Source organism: Triticum urartu, chromosome 7A (assembly GCF_056163025.1).
Source record: "Triticum urartu cultivar PI428250 chromosome 7A, HENAU_Tu73, whole genome shotgun sequence".
Taxonomy (NCBI): domain Eukaryota; kingdom Viridiplantae; phylum Streptophyta; class Magnoliopsida; order Poales; family Poaceae; genus Triticum; species Triticum urartu.
The window spans coordinates 715,001,581-715,026,850 of NC_141879.1; the positions used below are offsets into that span (position 1 = coordinate 715,001,581).

Below are 25,270 nucleotides of genomic sequence, written 5' to 3' on the forward strand. Positions count from 1 at the left end.
AGAAAGATGTTGATGATTGGTTTCCCTCACATGTCATATGCAGGAAGACATGGCGTATGCAAGTGATGAGAGTATGTTCGAGTATGTAAATGTTGTCAGCAAGATGTTTGATAGTGAGGCTGAAGGCTATGAATTCTACAACAAATATGCTCTTGAAAAAGGTTTTAGTGTGAGGAAAAGCTACGTTGAGTGGGATGGATCCAACAAATACATAATTTTAAGGAAAATTGTGTGTAGTCGTCAAGGGTTTCGCGAAGAGAAGCACATGAAAAGAAAGATGGAAGATAGAAAGAGGAGGCCACGAAGTTTAACTCGTGTTGGGTGTAATGCTAAATTGGTCATTACGAGACAGGAGGAAACCGGTCGGTGGTTTGTCAAGGATTTCATCGATGAGCACAACCATCCTCTAGCCCCACGGGATCTTTCTTGTCTGCTGCGTTCGCACAGACGAATTAGCGATGAGCAGAAAGCGGACATGGAAAAATGTGGGATCCGCAAATACCGTATTATGGATATTTTGTGCTTTCAATACGGTGGATTTGATAAGGTCGGATGCATAAAGAGGGACGTTTATAATTTCTGCCATGCTAATAAGCAGGAGACAATCAGTGCCGGTGATGCTAATACGGTGATCATGCACATGATGGCGAGGCGAGAGCGAGATGTGGATTTTTTCTTCAAGTACTTGGTAGACGAGCATGGCCATCTGAAGGGACTGTTCTGGCTGATAGTCAGTCGCGACTTGACTACGAGGCTTTCTGAGACGTCATTGTTTTCGATAGCACATACAGAACCAACAAATACAATCTGCCATTCGTGCCGTTTGTCGGGTTGAATCACCACCGCAGCACTGTTATTTTTGGCTGTGGTATAATTTCTCATGAAACAAGCCAGGCATACGAGTGGATGTTGCGGACCTTTTCTGATTGCATGGCACAGAAGCATCCGATATCTGTGATCACAGATGGGGACCTTGCAATGCAGAGAGCAATAAGGGTGGTCTGGCCAGACTCAAACCATAGACTATGTATATGGCACATTCAGCAGAACATTGTACGCCATCTGCATGATGACGACGTAAAGGAGGAATTCAGATCTTTCATTTATGATACCTTTTCCATTGAAGAGCATGAGATAAAATGGATACAATTCTTACAACGGAATAAAGTAACCAGTGAGGAGTCTTGGCTGCATCAGATGTATCAGATGAGAAAGTTTTGGTGTGCTCCATATCTTGAGGGGCGTTGTTTCCTAGGATTGAGCAGCAATCAGAGGAGTGAGAGCTTGAACTCTGTGCTACATACGCATCTTGAGGGTAAGATGTCGTTGTTTGAAATGATAGAGCACTATGAGCGTTGCCTTGCGTCGCGACGGATTAACGAAGCTCTCCATGACGTCGAAGCTTTGCAGTCCGTTCCATTTATAGAGGAAAATGCTTCGCCGCTTGAGAAACACGCCGCAATAGTTTTCACACCTAGTGTCTTTAAGATGGTCTTATGGAGCATAGATGCTGTCAGCAAATGTCAGATCAGAGAGATACTAGATGGATCAGAAGATTCCACTTATGTTGTGTCCAAGCAGGAAAGAATGGATAAAAAGTTTGGAGTGCGCATTGAAGAGCAAGGAGGTCTTTTGCACAGGGTGAGTTGTTCTTGCTGTAAGCTGGAATGCGCAGGCACACCATGTTCCCACATTTTTTACATATTGGAGATTTTAAAACAAACAATTCTGCCAGGTTGTTGCGTTCCCACTAGGTGGACTATGAATGCAAAATGTGCATACGCACCTACCAGAAAAAACCAGATGTATGACTATTCGGTAAGCCTGCAGAGGTACCGCGAGTTGCGGAATTGTAGTCACGCCGCAAGTTCCAAGGCATGCCACTCTGATGAGGACTATCACCGTCTAAAGATGCTTTTGCAAGCATAACATCATGGCAAGCAATCAAGTTTTGAACAAGCTGACAGCAAGGAGTCAACTAATGCTCAGCATAACAGCATTAGGTTTGGCCCGTTGATGCCGCACTCAGAGAAAGTTCATAAGGTTCTGGATCCCGTGCATGTGCCAGGACGAGGTGCACCGAAGAAAAGGCTGCAGGCAAAGACAAAGAAGTCAAGATCACAGAATATCTGTGGCTATTGCAAGAAACCAGGTGACAATCGACGTAAATGCGCTAAATTGCTAGAGGTACGAAATATGTTCATATTTAGTTTTTGCATGTGTTTTACACATAATTGATGTCCATGTGATTTATTGTATTCTTCTGTGTAGGATCTTGAGGCTGAATTGTGATATCTACATACAGCATGAACCGATGATGAGCCAGAGAACGTCGTGTGCCATTCAGCTTTGTGTCACGTGGTCTTTACATTCTATTTCATCGTGACAGTAATTTAGTGAAGTGTGGTTGTACTGCCATGTTACTGTATTAGTTCGACATCTTTCGTTTCCATTTTCTATGTGTATCATTTGATGTCCAATTTTAAGAATGATGATGTATTTCGAACAGGAATAAGGGCTAGCATGGAGCACTTGTTATTGTCGAGTAGAATAATTATTGTGATGTATTTTTGCACGCACACATGGCCGCCAGACGGATCTCCCGCGTGATCCCACGGTCTGCATGGCTGGCTCGGTGCATGTCCATCGTTTAGGCGAGACTACCGACGCCATGCATGCATGGCAGGCCGTTTTCCTACGTCGACCCAAACACCGGCCCTTCCGAGGTTGCAGCTCCGGAAGGCCCACGTCGCGTACGATCTCGCACGTTGTTCTCGTCTAACTAAAAATAGTCCCACCTTGCCCCTCGAGCAGCTCCTTTACCTGCTTAAATACCTTCATCGAGGTGATTTTATCAAGCGTTGGTCATCATTGTAGGATGAATATGATTCTTCACCCTTACTATGGTTGTCATGCATATTCTTCATTTACAGAGCAATAATGACTGACGTATTTTTTAAATAAGCGGGGCCCACTGGGGTGTTCTTGGAAATCTTTGAGAAACCTCCATGCACGTTCATATTCGCTGCATGCAAATCGGGCGGCAGCTGCTGTGCCAGTAGCTGTCAAGGCCTTGATGAATCACTATTCACATGCAGGTCCCCGACTCTTGCATGCAGGTCCCCGACTCTCGCATGCAGGTTCCAAATTATCTTGTACATGGTGACCCACATGTGCCAAACATGTCTATGAAAGAAAATTTTGAAAAAAAATTATTTTACAATGCCCCCTTGAGGCATAGACTGATGTTTTCAGCAGTCAGTCTAGAGGGCATTATAAATTCAAAAAAATACAAAAACTTGGAAACCTAGTTTTGTTTGTGGAAGAGATCATGTGTGCCAAAATTGAGGTGATTTGGAGGTGGTCGAAAAAATGCCGGCATTCCGGAGGGACCATTTTGTCTAACTTAAGCCAGTTTTTGAAAAAAGGTGAATTTTTCCACCACCTCCAAATCACCCAAATTTTCTTGTACATGGTGACCCACATGTGCCAAACATGTCTATGAAAGAAAATTTTGAAAAAAATTATTTTACAATGCCCCCTTGAGGCATAGACCGATGTTTTCAACAGTCAGTCTAGAGGGCATTATAAATTCAAAAAAATTCAAAAAAATACAAAAACTTGGAAACCTAGTTTTGTTTGTGGAAGAGATCATCTGTGCCAAAATTGAGGTGATTTGGAGGTGGTCGAAAAAATGCCCGCATTCCGGAGGGACCATTTGGTCTAACTTAAGCCAGTTTTTGAAAAAAGGTGAATTTTTCCACCACCTCCAAATCACCCAAATTTTCTTGTACATGGTGACCCACATGTGCTAAACATGTCTATGAAAGAAAATTTTGAAAAATTTTATTTTACAATGCCCCCTTGAGGCATAGACCGATGTTCTCAGCAGTCAGTCTAGAGGGCATTATAAATTCAAAAAAATTCAAAAAAATACAAAAAACTTGGAAAATGCAGCATTAAATCAGGGTGTGTACAACTCTAGCTTGTTCTTGCCAACACTACTAGGAAAAGGCATGCTAGTGGCGCACCGATTTTGCCTTCTAATGGCGCACTACTGGTGCGCCACTGGATGTTGTTTTGGTGCTGTTTTGGTGCCATTTTGGATGGCTGCAGTGACTGTTTTGGTGCCATTTTTGATCTCCTAATATGGTTGCAGTGATCATTAATTTTAGAGCAAAATATGGCTGTTATTTTTTTATTTTGTTTCAGAAACAGGAGAAACCAAAGGGCCCACGTCTCCCCTCCAGAGTTTTCGAGGGCCAAAGGGCAGGACGTTTGAGTTTTGGAGGCAACTCCCCACGTCTCCCCTCCACTGGCAACTCCCCACAACCACGATGCAGGTAACTCCCCTCCTATTCCATTGCCGCTCCATATTCCTCCCTCTGCCTCCCTCCTCATTCCATTGCCACTCCATCTTCCTCCCTCTGCCTCCCTCTGCCTCCACCATCAAGCAACTCCCCTCTGCCTCCACCATCGCTGGCCAGGAGGGCAATGGCGGAGGAATCGTGGAGCAACTCCCCTTCGTCTGCCAAGAGAATGACGGAGGCATTGTGGAGCAACTCCCCTCCGTCTGCCAAGCATCACAGTGGTGAGGCGTCTGGCAAGGAGCCGCTGGTGGTCGACGACGACGTTCCGGTCCCCGGGCAGAAGCAGGACTACACCGTGCCGCTCATGGTTGATATCCACCTGAAGGAGAAACTGGATGTCGTATGCACCAGCAATCCAGACGAAGCCGACAAGAGGATCCACGACATGAGGAGGAGGCTCGGAGGCATGGTTTCTCGGTCGATCGGCGTTGATGTCGAGTATACCAGGGAAGACGAACCTCCGCAAATGGCTGCAGTTCTGCAGTTATGCGTGGAGGATCTCGTCCTAGTATACCACATCACCGCGGCAACCAAATGGTAAAAACATCCAGTTCTGAAGTTTCTATCTAATTAGTAGTTTCTGAAGTTTCTGAAGTAGATGCAATAGTTCTGAAGTTCTGAAGTAGATGCAATACTAGTTCTGAAGTTCTGAAGTTTCTGAAGTTCTGAAGTTTCTGTCTAATTAGTAGTTTCTGAAGTAGATGCAATAGTTCTGAAGTTCTGAAGTAGATGCAATACTAGTTCTGAAGTTTCTGTCTAATTAGTAGTTTCTGAAGTTTCTGAAATAGATGCAATAGTTCTGAAGTTCTGAAGTAGATGCAATACTAGTTCTGAAGTTCTGAAGTTTCTGTCTAATTAGTAGTTTCTGAAGTTTCTGAAGTTTCTGAAGTAGATGCAATAGTTCTGAAGTTTCTGAAGTAGATGCAATAGTTCTGAAGTTCTGAAGTAGATGCAATACTAGTTCTGAAGTTCTAAAGTTTCTGTCTAATTAGTAGTTTCTGAAGTTTCTGAAGTTTCTGAAGTTTCTGAAGTAGATGAAATAGTTCTGAAGTTCTGAAGTAGATGCAATACTAGTTCTGAAGTTCTGAAGTAGATGCAATACTAGTTCTGAAGTTTCTGTCTAATTAGTAGTTTCTGAAGTTTTTGAAGTAGATGAATTTGATGCACCAGATTAATTTGATGCAGGCCCAAGGAACTCTGCCCGCTCCTGCGGGAGAAGAAGCTGTACATCTTTGTTGGCTTGTCCATTGGACGTGACAAGGAGAAGCTGAAGTTGTCTGGTTTGGAGATCAACCCCGACAAGTACGTCGACATGCAGCGCAAATGGAGAGTTCCAAACAATGGAAAGAAGTGGCAGTCTTTGGCTGAGTTTGCAGCCAGCCTCATCCAACCATCCTACAAGGAAATGAAGGGGAAGATCAACAAGAAATTGGACCACAAACGATGGGGGGACAGCCCACTGCCAAACAACCTCATCGAGTACGCAGCGAAAGATGCGTACGTCACCTATGAGGCATCGAAGAAAATCGAAACCGTCAAAGAAGGTTTGGAGCAATGGGAAGAGGCCGAGGATCATTGGGATGACCCCTACTACTGGGGATATTGAGTTGTTTGTTGTATTATGTGTCTCAGTTTGTAGTTATGTGGTTGAACAAGTTTGCTTTTGTTATGTTGAACAACTTTGCTTTTGTAATGATGAACAAGTTTGCTTTTGTTAAGTTGAACAAGTTTGCTTTTGTAATGATGAACAAGTTTGCTTTTGTTATGTAGTTATGTGATTGTTATGATGCTGGTGCAGAACAGTTATGGTTGTGATGTGATGCTACTGCTATATAGTAGTGGCGCACCACATGACAGGTGCGCCATTAGTGTCGATTCCATCTATAGCCTTTTTCCTAGTAGTGCAAAATGCAGCATGATGGACTGGCTGCAATGGAAATAATGGTGACAAATGCAAAAAATGAAATATGACAAAAAAGCCCGCCTACTTGCCGCTTAAAGTTCACAATTCAACGGCCTGCATATGACTAGTAACCCAATCATTTATTGGGCCAGGATGCAGAGGCCCGTCAGATTGTGATAACAGGCAGCAAGTAGGCCCACAGGGCAGGGACGGAGACGGTTAGGCAATGTGCTGCCCGCTTTAGAAAGGAACTTGAGAGGGAAAGCTCAGCCCGCTATATAAACCGTGCTAGCTCCGCTCGCTCGGCGAGGTGGGACTAAACTCCCTGCACCCCTGGGATGTGCCCGGCACGACGCTCGCTTGGGCCTAATTCGGATGGGCCATCTCACGCCAGCCTCACCCGCTGGGTCGCTGGATGGACCGTTGGGCCATCTCATTGTCTGCGCCTGAGGCATGCATGCATGGGAATGGCTGCGACGTGGGTTTGCATGTGCGGGTGGCGGACGTGAACTTTATCTATCCGAACTATGTTATGATTTCTACCCGAAAACAAGCTCGCGTGCGATGCGCTCCCGTGCGACGCATGCCTCTCGCGTGATACGCGATTCCGATGCGACTGCGTGCCAAGTTTTATAGATGGAAACTTCTTTAGATGCAATGCCATCTCAAAAACAACTCAGAAACAACTGTATGATTGATCATAAAACACATGCATTGTTGTTCAAAGAACTATCTCATGAATAAATTGTACCATAATTGCGAACATAGTGTGAAACAGAAAAAAATGTTTGTTTGCAACAAAATAATCCTGGTTTGAAGCTTAAACTGGTTGAAAAACAATTGAGCCTACTCCATATTGTCTGTTGCACTGCCAAAATCCAGTGACCTCTTGCGTTGCGTCGTTGGAGATTGCGTCGGGCTTGGCGACGACTCATGTGCTTCAATCTTTTTCTCTTTAACATTAATGTAACCATACAACTTAAGTTGTTCTTGGTCTTTCTCTGCCAACTCTCTAGCAAGACCCTCCATTTCTTGGATTCTCACTTCCTGTAGAAAACCATAGGAATTGTATTAGGAAGAACTCAAAAAAGACGTGGCCATAAACTAGATGCATGTAACATGTAAAATTTGAACCTCTGAATCAATGTCATCCTCGGGAAAACAACCCGTAGTTCTATTGTACACAATGTACAGGTGACATGTCTTGCTGCCATTCAGATCAGAAAGCATTTTTGTACATCATCTGGTCCTGCAATCAAGAACATTCCTTCTGGCAGCTTCCACGCAGACCCGGGTAAGAAGTATTACAGTTCTGCTCCCAGTTTGCAACCAAAAGTATCTCTCATTTCACTCATAATGAGATCGTAGGTCACTTTGGCGGGTTCAAAAATTCTGACTTCTTCTGCGGGGTGTTCATCAAAGTATGCTCTAGGGACATGTGACATCTCATCATCCCTACTAACAAAAAATTCCATGACCAGCACCTAGTATCTCACATCAGAGTTAATACATTCAATGAGTAAAGGGGCAAACATAATTTTTTATGTGCATAGCAACATTGCGGCGTTGTTACCTGCTTTTGTGGAATGTATCCTTCATGTGGAGTGACTGGGGATTGTGCCATCTTAAACCTTCTCACCTTGTTATGTGGAATGTATCCTTCATGTGGTGTGACTGGGGACTCTGCCATCATAGGTTTCTTATCCTGCGTATGAAACGTCGACAGTGGGTTTACACACAAGTTTTGAAAGGTCATACCATATCTTGGGTATGCATCGTTGCGAGGTACTTACAAGGGGAGAATTGATGATATGTTGTTGGGGTGGACTGATGTGGCATTGAACGGGTGACTCTATCGCAATGTCTCGAGTGAATGGCGACTGTGCTGTCTCATGATGCTTAGCCTACATACAATCGCCAACATAAGGTTGCCACAAATTGAAGATGTTCGTATCATAGAATACGTAGGTCCTTAATATATAGAATCGGTGCGAGATACTTACAGGGGGAGAATAATTGAAGACATGTTGTCGGGGTGGCCGTGAGATCGCACGGTCTTCTAACATATGTCCTTCCAAGCGGACCTTCCCCGGCATGGCCTTATAATCCATGTCCGACCGCTCCTGTAGCAGCTTACTGTCCATATCCGCACGTGCTTGCAACACATACGCATCCATCCTGACTCGCTCTGTCTGTATAATACTATCCACAAGCTTCCGGTCCTTCTGCAACGTTTGATGCATTTCCTTGTAGCCAAGGACAAACTTTTTTTCCATGTACTCACAGTCCCGCTTATACTTTTCTTCAATCTCAAGACGCATCTTCGCCACATTACGGGAAAACTCCTCACGCTCCTCCTTTATCATCCTGTCCACGTATGAACGTTCTTTTTTCAGTTTCTTATCTACCTCATCGCGATCCTTTTGCACCTTCAAGTCGATCTCCCGGCGCGCTTCATGCAAAGACTTGTCGTACTCCGCACGGTTGTTATGCGCCTCTGAGACCATGGTCCCTACAGCAACACATATACCCATATTATGAAAACTGTATCCACAACCTCATCCAACTAATTCGAAACAATACGACCATGAAAAAATATTCAGAACCAGTTCGTACGATCAACTACTACAAACTATCAATCAAAAAGCTCTTGCATGACATCCTGTACTCGAATTACACCAGAACTACTCAACTATGGCAAAACCTGGATTTTCTAATCTCTTCGGAAATGACTTCTTGGTCGAATCAATGGAAAAAATAATCAGCACTGCAATCGAAGATGGGAGGAGCCGTGGAGGAGATCTTTTTAATCCGGCGTCGGTGTGGTCGCTTGAGAAGCGATGGCGCGATCCCGGCGATGGCTATGTGAGGAGAAACAAGGTAGATGGGGGTGGTTAGGATAGGGTAGATATGCGGTATAATGGGAAGGTATATATCCATGATTGTAGGGTTAATTAGTTATTTTGAAGTAATGCGCTTCGATGCAAGTTTTTTTAACGAGGGTGATCTTTTCGAGGCTTCCAAAACATGTGCATTGACCGCGGGTCCAACCACATATCACAGAAGCCCGAGCCATCGCCGTGCCCGTGCCAAGCCGCCGCCCACCATTGCCTCCCTTTCCCTTGCCCCACCAAATTGTTATTCTTCTCCGGCGACGAAGCCTGCCATCGCCGGCGGACGGTGAGATACGAGAGATGTCCATGTCCAGTTCGGCCTCTCCGTCATCATGGCCGCGGTATGGTTCACTGCCGATGACCAGATGCCCCGACTGCCCACGCATCACGCCACTGAAGCGTTTGACAACCATATCGGAGAAGAATGGAAACCATGGGCGGGAATTTGTGAAATGCGAGAGCAAACCAGAAGCGGGGAAGGTTAAATCTATGTTCTGTTGTGTCTTTTTGCTATGAATTCTGACCCCAGATTTATATTTATTTCCTCGGAATTGTGATTTAGGGTTTCCCTTCCCTATTTCAGAAGCTGAAAACATGCCAGCATTTTGAGTGGCTGGATGAATACGTTGAGAAGCTTCAAACGGATGGCTTAATTGATTTGCCCATTGATTTGAGGCAAGGGGCAACCCTAGAGGCAGATCTGCCATCGGCGGTGGATAATAAGGGCTATGCCAATGTTCCTCTGATGGTGGCGGATGCGGAACTCAAGGTGGAATTGAAGAAGATGAACAATAACTTAAGGCAGTTGATCGATCTGAATAAGCACGCAAATCTGATGGCCACGGGATTTTATTTTTCAATAATTGTTGTGGGATTTCTTTACTTGTTGATCATCATTCATTAGAAGTTGTTAAAAAATTATTTCAGTCAGCTTCCGTATAAGCAATGTCATTTGTGCTTAATGCCTTGTATGACCAGACCAAGGAAAAGCTCATTTGTAATCTATTGGAAAGGACAAATAAAATTGAAAACTGATTTCTTGTTTCCAAAATAAAATTTGTGCTTAATGCCTTGTATGACCATATTCTGCCATGTCTTGGGGCACAACACGATGAGGCAGTTTCTGTTTGAACAACAAATTTATTATGTTAGCAAATTTGTAACTTATTCTTCTCTAAAAAAGGAAGAGCAATAAATTCATTCCAAGAATTTGCAGAAATAATTGTCAACCCATTTTCGTTGGTAATTACGAGATATGTTTGGCGCAATTAGTGGCTAACAGGGTTTTTTTTGGAATAGTGGCTACTTGGTTTGATACATGCCAAACATTACGTTCAGATTAGTTGCATTATTTCGTTCATTTTTTACCCCAAAAATCTATACAAAGTGTTAATTCGACAATGTGAACAATGTGGCACGAAGGTTGTCGGATGGTACCGGATGGAATCCATTGTAAACCAACCCTAAACCCTAAACCCAAAAAACCAGAAAACCCTGAACCCTAAACCCTGATAACCCTACCCCCCCCCACCCCCCCCCACACAAAACCGTAAAAACATTCAAAATTTTGCACCACGTGGAAACCATTATGCCTGAATTCTCTATGGGGTCATGGGATGCCATGAAGAAAGTTAGGGATCATTAGTACATGTACACGCAAGTACGATCTCTGACACGCGCATTTCCGGTCCCTGTACATGTACATGTAAACCAACCCAACATCGATCCGGTTCAGTGGATGGATGCATGCTCTATGTGGCATGAAGTATGTCGGCCGAGCCAGTCGACGGACCAGATCGATGCTACCGGAGGGATTCCATTGTAGACCAACGCTCGACCTATGTCCGGTGTGTGTGATAGGTACACTGTAAGACAAACATAGTTCCGTCAACCCTAAAACCCTAAACAGTGATAACCCTAACCCCCCCACTAAACCGTAAAAACATTCAAAATTTTGCCCCACATGGAAACCATTATGCATGCATTCTCTACGGGGTCATGGGATGCCATGAAGAAAGTTTGGGATTATACACGCAAGTACGATCTCTGACACACGCATTTCCGGCCTAGCATATCAACACCCCGAAAGCACTAGCTGGGTTCCTCACCTGTATGAAACCAACCCAACATCGATCCGGTCTAGTGGATGGATGCATGCTCTATGTGGCACGAAGTTTGTCGGCCGAGCCAGTCAATGGACCGGATCGACGCTACCGGAGGGAATCCATTGTAGACCAACGCTCCATCAATGTCCGGTGTGTGTGCTACGTCCACCGTAAGACAAACATAGCTCCATCAACCCTAAAACCCTTAAACCCTAAACCCTGATAACCCTAAACCCCCCACTAAACCGTAAAAACATTCAAAATTTTGCCCCACATGGAAACCATCATGCATGCATTCTCTATGGGGTCATGGGATGCCATGAAAAAAGTTTGGGATTATACACGCAAGTACGATCTCTGACACGCGCATTTCTGGCCTAGCATGTCAACACCCCGAAAGCACTAGCTGGGTTCCTCACCTGTATGAAACCAACCCAACATTGATCCGGTCCAGTGGATGGATGCATGCTCTATGTGGCACGAAGTTTGTTGGCCGAGCCATTCAACGGACCGGATCGATGCTACCGGAGGGAATCCATTGTAGACCAACGCTCCACCAATGTCCGGTGTGTGTGCTACGTCCACCGTAAGACAAACATAGTTCCGTCAACCCTAAAACCCTTAAACCCTAAACCCTGATAACCCTAAACCCCCCCACTAAACCGTAAAAGCATTCAAAATTTTGCCCCACATGGAAGCCATTATGCATGCATTCTCTATGTGGTCATGGATGCCATTAAGAAAGTTTGGGATCATTAGTACATATACATGCAAGTACGATCTCTGACACGCGCATTTCCGGGCTTGCATGTCAACACTCAACCCTAAACCCTGATAACCCTAACCCACCCCTACTAAACCCTAAACCCTAACCCCCCCACTAAACCCTAAACACTGAACCCCTAAACCCTAAAACCCCTAAACCCTAATAACCCTAAACCCTAAACCCCTAAACCCCTGAACGAGTTGACAAGATTTTCTTATTTCTTTATATCATTTATCCAAATCTCACATAACTCACGCGGCCCACCCCTCCCTAAATCCCGCGATTACAGCTCCGCATTCTAACCACCCGGGCCGTCCGCACCTCCCACGACCACTGCAATATTAGATCGGAGACGCCGGTCGCCCACGGAATACAGGAGTCGGCGGCCACCACTCGCCGCCCACCGCCAACGTGATCTGAGGGCTCGGACGTCAGTGTTCTTCTTGCCGCCTCCTCCTCGCGTGAACGCGCCGTTTTTCCTTTGCGCCGTCGACCGCGCTATACTGGCACTTATAGTTTCCCATGCACTAACCGCCGCCATCTACTCGGTGGCACCGTCTCCGAGATAAGGTATTACCTGATCGTAACTCTTTATAATCGTTGTCCGCCGCTCCTTTAGTAGTTGAACCCTCATAGGTTTTGCACCCAAATAGGTTATGTGCTTAAACCCATAAGTGGATCATATGTTAGATGACCCAGTTAATTTTGTGAAAATTAATTCTTTGCTAATTTTGTTATACATTTTCCAATTTTGTTCAGATTAATTGAGCCGGATTTTATCATTGCATACGAGCCAGCAATGTCAGTTTCAGATACGAACCTTCATAATGGAGAAAAGCCCATCTCCGAAATTACCGATGCGGTAAGTAATTGACTGTTTGTGTACAATCGTTTCGTACACATAATTCATGTGTACTCAGTATAATTTAATGGCATGTAGCAGGAACTCGCCGAAAAGCATGGTCATATGAAGTTAGTATGCTCACAGACAAGGTTCGGAAAAACCATGAAACTGTTGTCACAAGACCACAAAAAGTACATCATATCAGAAACCAGTCTTGGCGGTCTAACCCAGATGCATGAAGTGACTCTGCGGCGCATAATGTTGGTTAGACTAGCCAAGAGAAGATATGGACACGCAATCCATTACCATCGGTAAAACGCCAATTCCTATAACAAAAGAGGACGTGCAAGGTATATTTGGCATTCCGATAGAAGGGGAGGATATAGAGCCACATCTGGAAATGCAAACCGACACAGAATTGTTTACCGCCTATGCAAACAATGGGAAAATTTTGATTTCTGACCTTGAAACGGCGATCCGAGCTTCCAAAGCCCCAGACGCCGATTTCCTGAGACGGTTCATTCTGTACGCAATTGGCACTGTTCTAGCACCAACAGCACAACATTATGTGGACTCGAAATTTCTCAACCTTGTTACAGATCTTGAAAACCTTCGGAAATTTAACTGGGGATGTTTCACACTTAATCACTTCTTCAAGTCCGTTCACAAGTTTAGAAATCGAGATCACGTAAATCTACAAGGAAATCTAATTCTGCTCCAGGTTAGTGATAGATCACTACTTAATGTCCTTTAATTATTGTTCTGTTGCATATCTGTATGGTGATGAACTAATTTATTGTGTAGTATTGGTACTGGGAGTACGTGCGTAGTGGCCGATTAATGTATGCTTCTAGACCCCCTCCATTGATCGCATGATGGGACGAAATGATGGCTACTTTAAGAAGCGATGCTTACGAGAAAGGAGGTCTTCATAACGGGCTGGTACCTATCTACAATTGAACTTTCTATATCCGATTTTTTATTTGGTACAAATGGTTGATTATATTTTATAAAAATAGGTTGTCATGGAAATTTGTGCTCCTCAACGACCGTCCGAGAATTCTAATAATTTTCCAAGAAAAAAAGATGAACATGTGCATCAACATGATTCGTATCGAGCACCATCACAAGGACAACAATTTAGTAGCCAGCAAGTATGTACTCCAAGGACTATTTGTTTTTGCAATATCACAAATAGGTGTCATGGAACCTCATTCATTTAGCTATTGTTATCAACGGGGTTTTATTTTGTTTACATAGATTGAAATGGTAGATGAAGTCATGAATGCACGCATTGCTGATCATGAAAAGAAGGTATGCAGGAAGTTAATGGAAATTGAGCACATATTTGATGTCAAATACCAGACTCTAGGTGAAGACTTGATCGACATGAAGACTAAAACTGGCACTAATCCTAGGTTGTCGAAGGCCGAGGACAAAATTAAAGACTTAAGGAGGGAACTCCATGTATGTCATACTGTGCATTTTGTATTTTTTATGAATATGTTCCTTCATGTTCATTATTGTTTGCATTGTTACAGGAATTAAAATACGAATTTACAAGCAAACGACAATCAGTGTCACAGAAAGGAGGCGTGCAGGTGATCAATATGGCCCAACACGTCAATATCTAAAAGTAACAAACTAATGATGAACTACCTTTCTTCATTGTAGGATCAAGTCAATGTGTGCAATTCATCCTTGACAGGAACTCCTAGGGCTAGCCAATTCACGACAGGGACTTCGAGTACACCAAGTGCAAGACATGTGACGGAAAACAATGAGGAACCACAATTAACTCCGATGAAGCCTATCTTTGGTAATGATTACAAGTTCACGGATGAGGACATAGAGACAGCCGTTTACATCCGCGGAACATACGACCCTGTTGAAATAGCTAGAATCGGAGACATTTCCCTCACAGCAGAAAATCTGAAGCGAAATTTGGATGACAAATACATTTATGGTGATGTAAGCCCATTATACTCTATTCTACATCATTACTGCAACAACTGTCTTATTATTGTATGATTGAAAATGGCATGTTATTATGGCATATGCTCGCATTAGCCAAATTGAGAATGATACTACCTCAATCATATCCCCTCAAGAAACCGAAAAGCTGTTACAAATGAAGGGGGTGGTTCCTGTTGGACGTGCAACCTCATGGTTAGCTCGTGTAGCAGAAAAATTTGTAGGGCGCCGAAAGGTACATGTTTTCCACACTTTCATAGTTTACGTACACACTGTACACGACAAATTTCGGTTCTCAACCCAACCCAAATTTTACTGCAGGTGCATGTCCCACTCAATGTACACCAAAACCATTGGATGCTAATGATGTTTAATTTTGACAAAAAAGAAATTCAGACTCTGAACTCCATGAATTATTATTGCGACAAGACCAAGGAAGATTCTCTTGTAAGTGTTCTCTTGCTGCCTCTTTTGATCCGCATGGAACATGAGCTCCCAAAGTACCGTAACCCTATGTATAACTCGTCGTACCCTAGGTGGACTCGATTCAGTTCTGCATTGACGAAGCTGTCAAGAAAGGGTTGATATTACCAGCTAATAACATCAATTTTGCCGAATGGACCAAAAAACGCTATGAGAACATACCACAACAGACCGATGGGTACGCATGGCCTCATAAATTATTATTTGCGTACACGAATAAGATTACTGATCTTTAACTAAACATCGCAGGACTTCCTGTGCGGTTTGGACACTGCAGTACATGTTGTCATGGAACGGGGATGAAATGACCGATATTTTGAACCAGATAATTGAATGCCTAATTTAAATTTGTACTTTGTTTAGCTTGAAAGCTATGCTGACGTCAGTGTCGGTTATCCAATATAGGCAAGGATAGATATTTTCAGGTGGAAAATATGTACAGCCTTACTGCATTCAAATTGCAATGCACTTCGTCTCGAATCATATAAGTTCCCCATAACGGTTAGCGCTACATGAAGAATATATCATTTATTTCATAAGTCTCATGATTAGAACTAACGCAGCACTCTCTCTTATACAGAAGGAGGTGTACGATGCCCAGCAAGCAGTTCTACCTGATGCTTCAGAAGAGGACATACAATTAGTCAACAATCCTGATGGTTCCAACGAACCTGACACATCCAGCTCCCAGAAGGATACCGGTGCACCCAACTCCCCCAAAAATGGTGCACCCAACTCCCCCAAAAGGAAGAGAGCATGTGGACGCCCGAGAAAGCTAGTCGATCCCGAGCAAGCAGCAAAAACAAAGAGTCTTAAAGAACTGAAACTTAAATTTGACAGCAAGACCATAGCCAACCAAGTGTCTTCGTTATCATCACGGTCACGCAGAGAGCATAAACCAGCACCAGCTTTATTAAGCCCATTCAAACACAAATAGGTAGCATCAATTGATCATCAATTGATACATGCTCATGCTCATGTTCTACTTCTAACATCATTTGATACACGTTTTGTTCTTATCAGAAAGTGGAAATAGGTACTTTTGGCAATCATGAGCATCCTCTACTTATTGCAATATCTAATGCATTGATACATTCTCATGCTCATGCTCTACTTTTAGCATCATTTGATACACGTTTAGTTCTTATCAGAAAGTGGAAATAGGTACTTTTGGCAATCATGAGCATCCTCTACTTATTGCAATATCTAATGCATTGATACATTCTCATGCTCATGCTCTACTTTTAGCATCATTTGATACACGTTTAGTTCTTATCAGAAAGTGGAAATAGGTACTTTTGGCAATCATGAGCATCCTCTACTTATTGCAATATCTAATGCATCATCAGTACAAAGCTTGATTTGGCAATAGGTGGAATCGGCAATCATTTGCATGCTTTAATTTTGTCAAAAATTAATGCATAGTTCAGTTGTAACTGCTCATAGATATGGCAGGAACATGCTGAGTTATACACTAAACATAGTCATGCCAAGCTATAACTACCATAGTCATATTATTAGAGTTCCTAGCATGCATCACCGTATGGCAGAATAACACAGCAACCATAACATAGACCACCGTACGATACTTGAGGTGCTAAGGGCATCTCCAGCCGTTGGCCCCCCCAGGACGCATAAAAATCGCCCCCTGGGGGCGAGCCGGCGATACAATCAGCGCTGGGGGCGGTTTTGCGCCCAGTCGTCGCCCCCGGCTCGCCCCCAGGCGCCAAAATTGGCCCACTTTGCAGCCCAATTTCGGCGAATAAAGGGCCCATATGGGCGAGAATAGGCCCATATTCGGCGTGGTTTCGCCGTGTCTCGGCGTTCAATTATCAACACAATTATTTCTTATCACATATTTCATCACAGAAAAATCAAATACTTCAACAAAATAATACAACAACAAATAGTTCAATACAAATTATATAGTTCAACAAATAAAAACTCATATTTCATCACACGGCCTCCCCCTTGAGCCTCCATAGGTGCTCAATCAGATCTTTCTGCAGTTGATGATGCACATGTGGGTCTCGGATCTCCTGACGCATACTGAGATAGGTAGTCCAAGTTGCCGGTAGATGGTGATCAACTTCGGCTAGAGGACCCTGCCTGTAGTATGGTTCAGTGTCAAACACTGGGTCTTCTTGCTCGCTCTCGATGATCATGTTGTGCAAGATGACACAACAAGTCATAATCTCCCACATTTGATCTTTGGACCAGGTCTGAGCGGGGTACTGAACAACAGCGAATCGAGATTGGAGCACACCAAATGCCCGCTCGACATCCTTCCTGCAAGCCTCCTGAACTTTCGCAAACCAGGCGTTCTTGCCTCCTGCCACAGGGTTTGAGATCGTCTTCACAAATGTCGACCATCTCGGATAGATGCCATCTCCTAGGTAGTACCCCTTGTTGTATTGGTGCCCATTGATCTCGAAGTTCACCGGAGGAGAATGGCCCTCAACGAGCTTGGCAAAAACAGGAGAGCACTGCAGCACGTTGATGTCATTGTGAGTTCCTGGCATACCAAAGAAGGAGTGCCAAATCCAGAGGTCCTGTGTGGCTACCGCCTCAAGCACCACACTACAACCGCCTTTGGCGCCTTTGTACATCCCCTGCCAACCAAATGGGCAATTCTTCCATTTCCAATGCATGCAGTCGATGCTTCCAAGCATCCCAGGAAATCCACTTGCTGCATTCTAGGCTAGGATCCGAGCAGTGTCTTCCGCATTGGGTGTTCTCAAGTATTGTGGCCCAAACACTTCCACCACTGCCTGACAGAACTTGTAGAAACACTCTATGCTGGTGGACTTGGCCATGCGCCCATAGTCGTCGAGTGAATCACTGGGAGCTCCATATGCAAGCATCCTCATCGCTGTCGTGCACTTCTGGATGGAGGTGAATCCAAGAGCGCCAGTGCAATCCATCTTGCACTTGAAGTAGTTGTCGAACTCCCAGATGGAATTCACAATCCTGAGGAAGAGCTTTCGGCTCATCCGATAATGGCGCCGAAATGTTCTCTCGCCATGAAGTGGAGCATCGGCGAAGTAGTTGGAGTAGAGCATGCAGTAGCCTTGGAGACGATGCCGGTTCTTTGCTTTCACCCACCCCGGTGCCGAGCCACCTCGCCGCGGCTTTTCATTGCTCTCCAGCAGCTAGGCGAGGGCGGCGAGCACCATGAGATGCTCTTCTTCCTAGACGTCGGCCGCGGCTTCCTCCTGCAGCAGCGCGACGAGCTCTTCCTCCTCATCCGAGTCCATCGCCGAGGCAGGCAAAACGCCAAACACCTTGCACTCGGTGGGCGTGTACCCGCCGTTAAACCGCGCCTCCGCGGCCGGAAACGGCGGCCGGAAATGCCCAGCTGCTGTGGGAGGGGCTGCCGCGGCGAAGTGCTGCTATTTTTCGACGGGGAATGGCTATCTAGCGGAGTAGGGCGGCGGCCGTCGCCGGGATATAGCTAGTGGTGGCCGAGGTCGTGGGGGGTGGGAGGCGAGTCAGGGGAAGAAAACCTTGACTTTTCCCCTGTCGGTGTGGGCCAGGCGTGCTTTTCCCTAGCGCCGGAGCCCCCAACTACTCCCCAGTGCGCCGGGTTCGGCCTGTGACCGCCGGGCGGAAAAAAGGTCCGAACCGGCGATTTTCGGCGTCCTGGGGGCGCGACTGGGCCGTTTTTTCGGCCTTGTACAATGCAAGGTGCTTAGGGGAGTTGCTTATAGAAATAAACCAGGCTTTTCTTAAGCACATGTGCTTATTTGTACAGGGTAGATGCATAACTAGGCGTCTCTCCTGTAGAAATAGGCACCGGTGCTTCAGAAATACCCTGTTTATTTTTCTAAGCACCACCCTAAGCATCTAGCATTGTACAAGGCTTAAACATGCATCACCAAAATAGTATTAACAACTAGGAACACTAAACCAGAGTAGGAGCAAACTCTTAACATAAACGACAGATCAACCACCGCTCAGCATAGGTTCAGACACACCATAGGACATCAGTTTTAGACTCCAACAACAAACAAACATAGATAACATAACAGGACACGGCGGTCCTAGGGCAGCAGCAGCACTCTAGCAGCACATCACTTCTCTCCCTTCTTCAATGCATGTTGTAGGGCTCATTGACTTTGACAATCTCGAGGAAGCGTGCGTAGGCAGCATGTTTAGCCAGAGTACTGGCTTTATGCTTCTTACCATGTCCATTGCCAGTGCTGAAGGCATGCTGGATCATGCCATCTATGCCGCCACCGATCACCTTGCAACAGAAAGGGCACCCAATCTTGCCAAAGAAATGGTACTTGATCTTCCCAGCAATCAGATGCCTCAGGGTGTACCGGCTCTTGCTGTGCCTGCTGTCCATGTTGTAGTCCACGTCGTCGTCATCCTCCTGTGAATTAGTGAATTAGTACACATAGAAGAACTTAGCCAATCTATTATGGTACATTGACTTTAATTACAATGTTTTGAAAGTACACATGTGTAACATGGCAACTATCTATTTGCTAGAAACAAGGCGTATGTGCACATACATAATTGAGCCAAAGAAATTGACATGCATAAATATGGACGGTGCAATAGTTGCATTTATAGATTAGTGCACAGGTAGTACATAATTAACACATGAAAGACTTCATGAAGTGGCTTGGTTTAATGATATTTGATACTTGTTACAGGTGTAATTCTTATTGGAATCAGAAAAATGGCTTCATTATACTCCTCCATGTTTCACACAAGGGGGGTTTGTTCTATCTACTGGAATGAAGAAACCATTATTCTTTCTGATAGCGGCAATACTGCTTCTCCAACATTGTTAGACCCTGATAAGTTTCAGAAGAAAATTGGTAAAGGAGCTATGGGGTGTCTCACTGCTCATATTGATGAGAGATGTGGCTGTGATCATCTACATAACAAACTGTGGAAAATTGGCTAGATGAAATGTTTTGATTTTTTGGTATCCAGTGGATATGTACTGTCAGCCCATAATTATTAAGGGAGCGATCACTTCCTTTGCAAAATGGAAATCTGTATAGAATTTGCAAATGGATCATCTATGAACATGTGTGCAAACTAATCATCTATGAACATGTGTGCAAATTAATTCATCTACATAAACTAAAATGAATCAGGAACTGCAGCATTTTGTCACTGTCCTTGGGAAGCCAATGGAGAATCCTGCCATATGTCCATTGTTTAACCCACTTTTTTCATTAATGTATCCCTGCCATGAACATTTTCTTGTATTTGGGTTCATTACCCCACTTCTTTCATTAATGTATCCCTTTGTGAAACTTATGCTCATCTAGTTAACAAGACAAACCCCAATGCCATGAAAAAAACCCAGAGTATCTGCTGGAATCAGAATGTGAATCAGATTTAAAAATCCACATCCAACATGAAGATCTATGCTAGATCCCTACAATCCTACATACGTAGAACTAGCACGCCCAAGTGAAATTGATGCTCATCTAGTTTACAAGAAAAACCCCAATGTCATGAAAAAAAAGGAGCAAAAAACAGAGTACTACCTCAGATAGCTGTCGATGGCATCCTCGTCGAAGTCGCTGCTCTTCCTGCAATCTACTCGAACTCCTTTATGGCGTTCTCCTCGAAGAGCTCTTCGATTTCGTCATGCACCTTGCGCTTACGCCTTCTCATCTCCTCCTCCTCCAGATCTTCCCCGACCTTGTGCTCGCCGACGGGTGCCTCGACAGCTACGATGGCAGCGGGAGCAGGCACAATGGTCGCTGCACCGGCAGCTTCCGCCGCTACGGCGGACTCTGCCGCTCCACCTACGGCTGCAGCCACAGTAGCAGACTGCGCTGCTCCGATGGTTTCCTCCGGCTCGTCCTCCGCATCTTCACGTCCGCGCTTCATCGTCGGTCGAAGACAGGAGGAGGGAGGCGTAGGAAGGGAGGAGGGTGGTGAGGAAGGAGGAGAGGGTGGTGAGGTGGTGAGGAAGTTAGAGAGGATGGGGAGAGGACGAGGGTTTTCTACCCGATTTGGGGAAGAAATGCACTACTCCTGCCTCTTGGAGTTACCGAGAAGCCGCGGGTGCCGATTTGACTTGACACACCCACCCGGCCGTCCCCATTCCACGTGGGGATGTGGCGGTCGTGCACGCGGTCGTGCACCTCCTGCGGTTTGCCATCAATTGATATCGGTCTCACAAGTGGGTCCCCTTGTCATCCACACAACCGAGCCACCACATGTACCACATTTTTCTTTCTCCCCATCTCGACCACTCCACATCTTTCTTTCTCCCCTTCTCGACCAGCGCCGCCGCCGCCGCCATCTCCCGACGACCCCTCTCTTCGCCGCCGGTGCGCGGCCGCCGCCAACTCCGGCAAGTACGTGAGATCTCCCCTCTTCTTCCCTTCCCCAACCGCGTCTCCCTATGGAGGCGGATCTGAGCCGATTGGTTTGGACTGAAACTTAGTTTTAGGATTGGATCTTGATTTGGTTTCTATGGTTTGAGACCAAATCAATCAATTGGTTTGAGCCGCCACTACCACCTACTACTGCTTCAAATCCAAGAGCCGCTGTTGCCGGCCGGAGCTCATCGGCTCTCTCGAGCTTTGACACCATGTCTGATCTAGATTCATGACGTGCCCTCGCATATGGCTTTGTCCACGGTTTGATCCTTTGGATTCAATCCAAAAGTTGAAAACGGTTTGGACTGGGTTGGATGACGAGCATGTATAGTTCGGTTTGGTCTAGATTCTAAATGAAAATATCTGGATTGGTTTGGTTTTGATGTGTGCCGTGGATTGGACTGGTTTTAGTTCGGATGCCGAACTATTCCCAGGTTTAGATGAGACGGGCATTGCCATTGTCGTTGGCATTGCTTTATTACGTAGATGATATAAAATAGATTGATTGGCCATTGCCAGTATAGGTTATCACTATGATTTATTATATGTATGATCTTTGTATTGTACTATGTACAATTCAACTTAGAGTTCAACATGTTCTGTGTAGAATGGAGGAAGCACAATGTGGACGCTGCAACTCACGGTACCGGACCAGCCTTTCTACTGCCACGCTGTTCGGCATCTACTTCCAGCCTTCTTTTATTTTTGCAGCGGTAACAATTTATATGAACCTTCTGATAGTTCATTCTTTTTTTTTGCTATTTCCACTAATGTATTGTGTCTGTTATTTGTTTTTATCTTACACAGATCGTACCATCCAATGTGAGATTGGCATTCAATGAGCTCGTCGCAGACACCGTGACCTTCGACGCTCTTGGGGGCCCATACACTATGCAGGTCGAGAAGGGGCGAAAGATAACCCAGATAGGAGGAGATGATTGGGATCGTTTCATCGCCCGCATGCGTCTTAGTGGGGGTGAATTGATCAGCTTCTCCTTCAGAAGAGATAGGCCCAGGATTTCTGTTATCTATCTAAATTTGATTCCGGATAGTGAGGATGAAGTTCATGAGGAGGAAGATGGTTCTGATTCAGATGATGATGAGAACCCACTTATTGAATACCTGTATGCCCAAGGACTCAGACTGGGCGACGAGGAAATCGGCAACCTCTGGGACATGCTTCCGCTACGTGAAGACTACCTAGGGAAGCCATTCGTGACCCGCCTCACAAGGACGAATGTTAAACGGCATATCATGGTATGTTACTTAGTGTGGTAATTACATGATATGCATGCTTAGTTAGTGTAGTAGTTCATATGATATGCATGTTGTAGTACTGTGATGAGAGGCCTAGTTTAGAATTCATTTAGTGAAGAATTTTATGACATGCATGTAGTGTAGTAATATGCGATGATATGCTTAGTGTACGCAGTAATCTAATGATATGCCTAATTACTGTAGTAATTTGATGCTTGGCGTATAGTGTAGTGATGTGATGATATATATGCTCAGTGTTGAATCCAATGATATATGTGTCTTGAAGTGTATGCTTTGTTGATAATTGCACGTGACATGATCATATATCATGTCAACTGTTTTCAGAAATTACCTAAGAGGTTACTTGATAGCTGTGGCATCGACCCGAACGAAGAAGGCATGGCTGCTGGACTACGCCTTACCAGAACGGGCTCCATTACCAGCTGTGCCTATGCAGTGGAAACGGACGGTCGCACTGTCTTGAGCAGGGCAGGGTGGAAGAAGTTCCTTCGTGCCAAGAATCTTCAGCTAGGACAGGCCATCCTCCTCACTGTTGCGAACACCCGTTGCCATGACTTGAGGATGATGATCACCATCCACCTCATTTAGAACTGGGGTGGGCCATGTATCAATGTGAAATGAACTTGTTATGTGAGCTCTTGTTTGCGAGTACTTGTCGTGTATTACCGTACCTATATCTACTCATATCTAGGTACTATTGCTTGTGATGGATTGCAACTATTATTAACTGGTAACTAATGCTCTACTAGCTATGATTATTCCACTGTGTGTTGTTTTATAGGCTGTAGTGTGACATGGTAACTATTATATATGGTAGAGGCTTGTCTCTACAATGCAAGGTGCTTAGGGATGTGCTTCCACTGTGTGATGTTTTGTATGTGCCAGGTTGTAGTATGAAATGCTAACTGTTCTATATGGTAGTGGCTGGTCTCTAATTGGACCGACATGTTGAACTAGTATCAATGGTAGAGGCGTTTCGTTATGCGCCACATCCAATAGTTCACATAATTAATTATCCAAAGATTAAGGTATGAAACCCTTGGTCATACATAGCAACATTTCGTTCCTAAAAATTAAGGTACTTCCACATTCAAACTAACTAATACAACAAATTCGAAGGAACTACTTAATACATTAACAGCACATAGGGAAGTAGCCCTGGTCCAACGGCTTGAGAAATGACAAACAAAAACTGAAAGAAGAAGGATCAGCCAGTAGCAGCACCATCAGCCTCCCAGTCTCACAACTTCAGCCAGCCTAGTGAACTCCAGGTTTTTTCCTGCAAAACACACATGTGATGTTGGAGGCAAGAAAATAAATACGCCAGGGGTCTTGTCATGGCATCTAATCGCACGGAATGCTAGTACAAATGATGGAGAACAAAACATCCAACATGAACAAATTCATAGGAGTTCTAGATCCATGGATACCATCAAGAAAAAAATGCTCAGTTTTAATTCAGACACAAGACTTGGTGAAAACATGCATATTTCATATCAGCAACATTGATATGGCATCCTTGCAAGCTTGGGTCAGTGACTTGTCTTGTGTTTCATGGCATGACAATAATTTTAACAATAAATAGACATGAAATTGACCCAAACTCATGTACAAAGTTAGGCCATATGATGCATGGATTAATTCACACATAAATGACAAAATGCCAACTTTGTATAGAATTTGCAATACTGAAATATTTCAGTGTGTACCGGTGTGTACTGAAACTGCAGTAGTGAAATAATTCAGTGTGCATTGGTGTGTACTGAAATTGTAGTAACGAAATATTTCAGTGCCTACCGGTGTGTACCGAAATATTTCAGTGTCTACCACTACAACATTACAAATTTTGCCTAGGGCAGTACCGAAATATTTCAGTGCCTACCGGTGTGTACCGAAATATTTCAGTGTCCACCACTACAACATTACAAATTTTGCCTAGGGCAGTTCCGAAATATTTCAGTGCCTACCGGTGTGTACCGAAATATTTCAGTGTCTACCACTAGAACATTACTAATTTTTCCTAGGGTTCATATGATGCCTAGGGTTCACATACATCATAATCCATCCTCCAAATCCATGTACTCAAATGTTCATGCAATTCATTGAGATTAAAATGCCATCTAGCATTCCCTCTCTGAGCTATTACGATCAGTATCACCACGATGTAAGCACGAGCAGTAGGAAGATGAGGAGTGGGGAAGCTTACTCTAAACATAGCTACCGTCGTCGTTCAGACGAGGAGAGCGGCGAGGGAAGCGTGGAGAACGGCGGGGAAGCGAGGACGCGACCAC

The 25,270-nt window shown here is 44.5% G+C and overlaps 2 protein-coding genes across 2 annotated transcripts; both read left to right on the forward strand.

Annotated features, from left to right (window-relative positions):
- Window positions 1-4,494: 4,494 nt before the first annotated feature.
- LOC147962077 (uncharacterized) lies at window positions 4,495-5,976 on the forward strand. Its single transcript, XM_087534046.1, has 2 exons — window positions 4,495-4,907; window positions 5,556-5,976. The coding sequence occupies exons 1-2, from the start codon at window positions 4,495-4,497 to the stop codon at window positions 5,974-5,976; spliced, it is 834 nt and encodes a 277-aa protein (XP_087390172.1).
- A 14,846-nt stretch (window positions 5,977-20,822) lies between these two features.
- LOC147962078 (uncharacterized) lies at window positions 20,823-23,533 on the forward strand. Its single transcript, XM_087538164.1, has 5 exons — window positions 20,823-20,859; window positions 21,437-21,677; window positions 22,309-22,414; window positions 22,509-22,958; window positions 23,330-23,533. Exons 1-5 carry the CDS (start codon window positions 20,823-20,825, stop codon window positions 23,531-23,533), a joined length of 1,038 nt encoding a protein of 345 aa, XP_087394290.1.
- The last annotated feature ends 1,737 nt before the right edge of the window (window positions 23,534-25,270 follow it).

Coding starts and splice junctions, on each gene's coding strand:
- LOC147962077 (XM_087534046.1), top strand. CDS start 4,495: ATGGCGGAGGAATCGTGGAGCAACTCCCCTTCGTCTGCCAAGAGAATG. Junction 4,908..5,555: donor ATCACCGCGGCAACCAAATG/GTAAAAACATCC, acceptor AATTTGATGCAG/GCCCAAGGAACTCTGCCCGC.
- LOC147962078 (XM_087538164.1), top strand. CDS start 20,823: ATGAAAAAAAAGGAGCAAAAAACAGAGTACTACCTCA. Junction 20,860..21,436: donor AAAAACAGAGTACTACCTCA/GATAGCTGTCGA, acceptor ACGTGGGGATGT/GGCGGTCGTGCACGCGGTCG. Junction 21,678..22,308: donor GCCGCCGCCAACTCCGGCAA/GTACGTGAGATC, acceptor TGTTCTGTGTAG/AATGGAGGAAGCACAATGTG.